An 8321-nucleotide genomic window follows, 5' to 3' on the forward strand; every position below is an offset into this window, starting at 1 on the left:
ACTGCATCACATTCAACTACTTGAAATTTCGAGCGCTGAAGAGTAGCTGTTATGACTAGACGATGCGAGAGGAAAAGTAATGGAAAGAGGAGAGTTTACCGAGACAGAAAGGAGTTCATGTCTTTGCTTGTCGAAAACTCTTTCCCTCGTGTTTTCCTATAATAACACTAAAAATATTTTCATACCATGAAAATTTAATTTAAAGCTGTTTAATTATAACAGAGACTGCGAATTGATAACGCTAATTTCACTCAGTTCATCAATTCCAAAATTCCGAAATGTTCATTGCTTACACGACTTCATTTGATAGTTCCCGTATGCTTTTATAGATTATGAAATAAATAATGATAATAATCTTTTTATAAATTTCCTTATTTTATCTTACACACAGCTGTAAATGTGTGATAACCATGCCATTATATAAAAGACATAAATAACAGAAACCAAACCCAAATTATTAATTTAACTTGACAGATTTTGATACATAGGGTGATTCAAACACATCTGTTAAAAATGGTAAGATGCTTAGAGGGGATAAAAATAAGCAGATTTTGTAATGAAATGCGTATGTTGAAATAGTGCGTTTAAGTGCTACGGGTTGTAAAGTTACGTGCGTTATAGTGGTAACAGGGCGTAGAGAAGGGAGGGCAAGGGGGACATCTGTCGCTGAGCGCAGCATCCAGGGGGAGTCGAACTGATATTACGAAATTTTAGAATTAAATATTTTCCATTCTTAGCAAACAGAAGGGAACGCAAAATTTTCATCTGTTCCCGGGCACTGAAAATCCTAGCTACGATTCTCAGTGGTATGGCCGGTAAAGTTCCTGAGCAGTAGGTAAAAAAGCACTGTTGGCATAAATTCCTCATTCTCTGGCCGAATTTCGACAGATATACGTTTGGTTTCTTTAATTATAGCAAAGCACATTAAGGCTATCTGCATAAGAGGAGGGATGCCTTCGTGGAGGGCTTTCTTAGGCAAACTGGATCGTATACATGCTACACATGTGGAAAACCACGAAAATGCTCATGCAGCCTGCCCGTTCGCCGGAATTCGAGTTAAATTACTTTATACCGCTCGGCTGCTGGTGCTTTTCGAGAGGTATACATAGTTACCAGAAGGCTTATCTCGGCTCGAAAATACGTGCCGAGTGGGATACCGTTACACCACAAAGACATGTAGGATGGAGGAAGAAAATGCCTTATAGCAGTGGTGCCCAACCTTGTGCTCCCAAGCACAAGTGTGCTCGCCGATCGTTTTGTATGTGCTCGGCAGCCCGATTTGGTACTATGAACAAAAAATATTTAAAAAATAACCATTCATTTATAATTCTTAATTGTTAAAATGTGGTAAGCATTTATAGTCATAAGAGATATCTTGGAAGACGTTATATAATAATTGATTGCTGACTGATGAACATGGAATCTTATTGCTTCGTTCCGATGAAGTACCTTTATAGAACACAGTATTGTATTAATACAAAAACATATATAAATATATTACGTGCACCAATACAAAAACAAATTTATTTTACATGATTACACCGGGTCATGTGTCCTGCAACGATTTCAGATAAACACGGTTCTGTTGTTAAAAGGCATGAATATTGGGAAAATAATTTTATACAGAGCAAATGCAATTGTTTAGACAGAAATTGAAAAAATAAATATATAAAAGTATTAACTTTAGAAATGATTACAATGCAAGGATATTGCTCAAGCAGAACGAACACATCGTCGGGCATGTCATTAATGTTAATGTCCTTCTGTCACAGCCTTATTAAAATTCACAAATCACATACAAACGCGTGGTTCAATGGAATTTGAATAATAACCTTAAAGCATTATCCAGATTTAATGTGTTTAGAATGTATGTTTCTATTACCGTATTTGAAACAATATTATTCAGAAAAATTTCAGTTATTGAACGAAAAAACAAAACAAAACAAAACAAAACAAAAAAATGCCGTTAAGAAGCTAATTGCTAACTATTTTCATTATGAAATCAATTTCCACGAAAAGAAAGGGCAACTAACATTTTGATTTCTAAATTATTAAAAGTTCTATTTCATATTTTCCCTATTCATTTAATGTACGTAGAATTTAAAGTCACATTTTAAAATTTAGTGTCTAAATTTTTTAAAAAACTTTTAAATTTTTCTGCAACCGTACGAGGGAATGGCATGAGCCATCAGCAACTCGAGCGCCACATTTTATTTACCTGCAAAATATTTATGCCTATCTCGGTATCCTGAAAAGTGGTGTGTTGGGAATTTAAAAAAAAAAAAAAAAAAACTTAGTGAAAAATGCTGAATTTTTTTATTTTAAAATAAATTATTAATATTTTCAATCAATAACCTGAAGAAATGGAAAATATTTGCAAAAATACAATTTTATTTACTGACCCATAAAAGTGCACTAATAATCACAAAGAATTTTCATCATGCCAATGAAATTCAGATTTCAGTTCAAAACATTTTTATTACTAACTTTTTAAATTCCAAGCTTACGCTAATTAACCCGAATAAATTATCTAAACAAGAATATTTTCTAGGATTTTTAAAAAAACCATTGAGCATTTATTCAGAAACTGCAAATAATACAACTAATCTCCTTTTTCTTTTATTCGGTTTTGAATTATGTGAAACGCTTAATATGGTAAAAGCTCACCCTGCGAATTTCTCTGTCATAACGACAATAAAATTAATCTCCAATTTTGCTGAAATTATTTTCAGCTACTTTCATATAAAACCGAGATATATTTTATTTGGCAGTTCTGAAAATAATATTAAGTAAAAAAAAAAAAAATTGACTTCATTCTATATTATATTGCAAAATACAGTTCCATTCCATTGCACACCAAATGTGGAACACTGGACGAAAATCTTTAAGACTGCATAAAGTTGAAAGAAATAATTTGCAAATTATTTACGTTAAAAAATTCAAATACATTTTCACAAAAAGCTCGGATTTTTTTTCTTTTTTCTTTGGAGGGGAGGGCGAAGAAATATTCTTTAAACTTTTCCAATGAAATTACATCTGAAAATGTGAAAACCAAATATATGACCAGACTTTAATTTAGAAAATGAAGAAAATCTCACAAGTTGCATATATAAATATCTAATTTTTACAGATGTAGATACAAAGGTAAGAATTAAAAATTTACAAGCACTATATATTAAAGCTCCTAGTTCTAATAAACATTGTTACTAAACGTCTAAATAATTGCAATATATTTTATATTTAAGGCTTAATTTTATTCAAGTCAATGAAATATTCTCATATGCTTTTGGATGTAAAAATTTTATAAGGATATTTTTTTTTAACTATATATTCACAACAAAACCCTTAACGTCTCAACTGTAAAATTTCCAAAGAAATCATAAGCGTTTTTTTATTCTAGAAAACATCTCGACGATTCGATAAAAACGCATCACTCATGCAGTCAAAATTTTACTTCCCGAAATTAAAACAAACTAGTATTTTAACCTACAGAGCATTTCTGTTTAACAGGTAATATAAAAGTTAAGAGCCTTTAATTAATATAAATGTCAATCAAATGCAAATACTCACGTCTTTGTTTCTTGTCGAAAGCATGGATCCCCGACCAATTTTGACATTCTCGCCTTCGAAGACCACACCAGAGGGTGGAGGTACACTATAATCCACATAATCCTCATCCTCATCATCCGTGGCGACCCCATTCCCATTAAGGACTTCTTTGCCGTCGACGAGGAGGGGTCGTTTCTTGGGATGCAATGATTTGCACCCAAAAGGTGTTGGTAGAACAGCTACATGAGGCACAACATCTTTACCTCGAAAATCAAATACCATTGAAGTCACTGGGGAAGTCGATGTCTGTGCCTTTTTTATGGATTTAATATCACGTTTCACTTCAACTTCCACTTTTACATCAATCGCAATGCTTTCTGAAACGCCATTGAGTTTTTCGCCGTCATCTTTCGCTTCTTTATCGAGACCATTGCTTTCTGCAGGTATTTTATCCAGACAGACCATGTCTATTACTTCAGAAGCACGTTTTTCAACGTTTTTGCGATTGTTATCTTCCACTATCTTCCCTAGGTCATTCACTCGCTCTTGAGATGTTTGACTATTCCCATTAAGTTTGACATCCTTCGACAGTTCGTTCTCACTTATTAACCGGGATTCTTTTTCCACTTCATTGTTCACTATCTGCTTAGAGTTTATTTTAGGACAGGCAACGGTATTGGATTTTGGTTTAACCAGTGTCGCAGGTTTACGATCGTTCCCCTTAGGTTCATGTGACTTTGCAGCGTTCTTCAAGAATGTAGGTCTGTTCGGGGGCACTTTGGGCTTACAGTTTGTTACACTGTTATTGGTGATGATACGCTTACCAGAATTATTCAAAGAATCTTCAACTGTTTTAGTTTTAAGGAATTCTTTGTTGCTGGTGTTTCCATTGCAGATAATGTCCGCGTTATGTACGAAATGAATTTCCTTTCTGCTCGTATTATTACCACCGAAGACAGCTTTTTCTGCCTCTTTACATAAAGACTGATTGTTGCTCTTTTCGGCTTCCTTCCCATTGCACAAACCTGGCTTAGTGATTTTTAATGGAGTGGCTTTCACGGTATGATTTCCATTCAAAAGTGGTTTTTCACTGTTTCCATTCACAAGTGGTTGTTTTACAATCGAACTGGAACAAATGGCAGATTCTTGATTGATTTGAGCTTTAACGGGAGCAGACTGTTTGGCACTGAATTTGTTTTTCGTCACTATTCCGTTCACTTTGGCACTCGAACTTGGTATGACTCCATTAATCTTCGAGGCCGCAAGGACCCCCGACTTCGCACTGGCCCTCAACACAGGAGGCCTTCTACTGTGAGAGCCCCTTCTGGACTCAGCTGGTTCGAACATCCGCTTGTAGGTCTTAACCGTGTCAGGTTTAGGTAATTCCTCATCGCAAATAGTAGGCACTGCCCGATTCAATCCACCGTCTCTCCTTCGAATAATTTTCGGTTCCTTGATACTGGATTCGCAATGCAGTTCTGCATTATTCGGTGCAGCCTGGAGGTCCATGAGCAAAGTATCCATGCTCTTCGCACGTTTCAGGTTACCCCATATGGTGTTCTTTCCCTCATCGCTCTCATCACCAAGCCTTTTAGCAGTCGAGAAAATATTACCCCTGCAAGGCCTGTCCTGGTCCAGCAAGTTCTCCATACTACAGGACCTTCTCATGCCACAGCCTCTATTCTGCTTAAGGCTGATTGTCAGGAAACGCGTCCGTAGCTTGTTGACAATTCCCGGACCATATTCAAGTTCTTCTTCTCGATCATCATCTTGATATCCAGTAGATGTAGATTCGGTCTCCGCATCTTCAGAGCCCGATGAAATGGTAGAAGAATGTCTGTGCCGACAGGGGAGGTGGACATCATTGCATTTCTTTTCCGCACACGTGGTCCTGTCTTCCCCCATCGTGTGCGTCCGAAACGTGAGGCAACGCGCGCCGGTGGTATCCGTTGTGGATGTGACTGCCCTCCTCACCGACGCGAAGCTTTCTCAGTCGCTCTGCCGCACACGACCGAGCACCGTCTGACACGAACTCGAAACTGCAGGGTTGCCGCTTTTTCTCTTTCTCACGCGGTCGCCAATTTGGCGAGAAAGTTCGTTGAGAAAGCTCGCGCTTCATTTCCTTTGGCATTCTCTGATCTGCAACAGGAAATGAAGAGCTTTTTAGAGAAGACAAAAATAATATTACAGATGTCTGTGAACACGACACACATTTCTGCTTCGTTTCGATTCTTTATCTGATCTGTAATTAGGAACGGTCGCAGAATTTTGTTACATGGTAATTTTAATTAGAATGAAATTACCTTTCAAGTGTTGTCACTTGCATAAGTTTTTTTTTTTTTTTTTTTTTAATGAAAGTGTTTACATTGAATATAAAGTGTAGAAAAGTGCTTTAAGAAATACAGTACTGTGTAATAATATTATATATTTATAATTATTTACAATTTCTTAAACTTTTTGAAGTAACGTAAAATATATTACTTTGTTGTCAATTTAATACTCGTAATTACACTTTTCACCGTTCAACGATGTTAATATTTCTATTATATTTATCTCAAGGAATACACACTTTCTCTTTCAACCTTTAAAATACAGAAAAGAAATCTAGAAATTTTATTTTAATGAGCGGATCAAAAAGTTTAGATTCATGTTTTGTGTGTATAACGACGTTATCTATGACTGTTTAAAATTTATCCAATTTTTAATACTAAATTACAAATGAAAATAATAGCTCATCTTCTTACAACAGGAAATATAATTTTAATAAATGTGTTAATAATTTATCGCGCAATACCTTTCCATAGAATTTACTATATTTGCAATGGTTTAAATCAATAGACTATTGATTTCTCGTTTACAGAATTATAAATAAATTTAAGTAATAAATTAATATTATTTAAGTAGTGTATTACAAAAATCTCTCGATAGCAAAACTATCCCAGCAGATTAATTTCTGTAAAACTGGTCTACCAAAGTCTTTATTTAGGTATTAAATCTTTATTTAGCCTAAATAAAGACTATGTATGTTGACAGTTTACTCTGTCCGCTGAACAGGCTAGCTGTAACAAATTTTCTGCCAGTGTATGATATAAATATTGCCCTTCCAGAAAAGCTTAGTTTCCTAGCATACTTTATGTAGCAAATGAAATCATTACCCTTTTATTATAACGAAAATGTATCCTTTACCTTAACAATTATGAACAAAACTTAATTGAATGATAAACGTAATCAATCTTAATCAGAATTAGACGTAAGTCTGGTGACCGGTTTATGATTAGAAAGATTTTTTAATAAGATAGCAGGCAACTGCATGCAATTTTCTGTTTAAGACATAAAAATATTAAATTGCTCTTGGCTTAAAATATTTTGTGAAATATAATAATTGTTCGTAATACAAATTTCTCATAAAGCTTTATAAGGCATTTTCTCCCTCCTTTCTATATGCCTTTGTCGTATAACGGTAGCACATCCGGCACTTATTCGCGAGGTCCAGGGTTCGAGTCCCAGCGAGGGCACTACTCATTTTTCATGTACTCCAGCGTCAAAAAACCTAATGACTCTACAGCTTGTCATGAGTAATTTAAGTGCCATATAAACCTACGAAACAAATTATATTTTACATGATAAGAGAACAGAACAACAGCAGTTTCTATATTTATTGACTTTTATGGGATCGGACTTTAGGCTGGAGGAAAGCGTAACCGCTTAATCTATAAAAACGTAAATAGCAGTATTTATAATTTGCAAATTAGATGAAAAAGATATATATACATATTTATGTTATTTACAATGCATTTATTTATTTAATTAAAAAATTGGTGCTTTTTTTTTTTTTTTTTTTTTTTTTACCTTTAATGCTGAACTAGCTTTTCGAAGATGTTAGATTATAATCCGAAACTTAGAGACTGTAGTCTTTTCATTGCCTTTTAATGTTTCTTTTTTAAAAAAACTGAACAATATATAAGAATATCTGGGGATTTTCTGGACGCTCGCAGCTGGTGATATGTTGCAGTACGAAACTTTATTTGAATTAAATCCCACTCTAGTGGTTTTGAAGCCTTATTTTCTCTCTCCATGGATAACAGTAATTGGCATCTTTTGTATTCTTTGCGATTTCTTATGTCTTATGAAGCGAAATAAAGAAAACCGCAGTATGCTAAAAAAAAAAAAAAAAAAAAAAAAAACTTAGGAAGCCCTAATGCAGTAAATATAGTGTTGGACTCAATGTATTAGAATACTTTGTACAATGCCATAAAAACAATTCACAACTGCCGGCTCCTTAAAACGGGATTTGTAGAAATACGCTTACTTGCTAACAGTAAACAGCTTCATTTGCTAATAAAACCCAGTCATGCCTTTATGACTAAAAAGGAATCTATTATAAAGATTAAAATTTTAGCAATTAAAGAACTAAAGATAAGCTCAGAAATTTTTCAAAACTGAAATAAGCCCAGTTTTTGTTTTTCTTTCTATGGAAAGTGATACGTTGTCTCTGATTATTATATAATGCAATTTTTTTTTAAAAACTGTAATTGAGAAGAGCTCTTGTTTTTCTCTCTAGGCAAAATAATATATAGTTTCTGATCATTATGCAGTGTATTTTTATTTTTTCAAAACTGTAAGTAGAAGAGCTCTTGTTTTCCTTTCTAGGCAAAGTAATAAATTGTCTCTGATTATAATATAGTGTATTTTTTATTTTTCCAAAACTGCAATTAGCAGAACGCTCGTTTTTCTTTCTAGATAAAGTAATACATTGTTTCTAATTTTTTATA

General features: G+C 34.1%; 1 protein-coding gene across 1 annotated transcript in view; it reads right to left on the minus strand.

Annotated features, from left to right (window-relative positions):
• Nucleotides 1–5558, minus strand: part of LOC118180051 (uncharacterized) — a 209377-nt gene extending 203819 nt beyond the window's left edge. The window contains exon 1 of the mRNA XM_085820340.1: nt 3571–5558. Coding sequence (XP_085676466.1) covers nt 3571–5454 — 1884 coding nt within the window. The 5' untranslated portion in view covers nt 5455–5558. The remainder of the gene's footprint in view (nt 1–3570) is intronic.
• Between the last annotated feature and the right edge of the window lie 2763 nt (nt 5559–8321).

The sequence above is a fragment of the Stegodyphus dumicola genome, chromosome 7, assembly GCF_044657685.1.
Source record: "Stegodyphus dumicola isolate Sdum_Otavi_A_Nest chromosome 7, ASM4465768v1".
NCBI lineage: Eukaryota > Metazoa > Arthropoda > Arachnida > Araneae > Eresidae > Stegodyphus > Stegodyphus dumicola.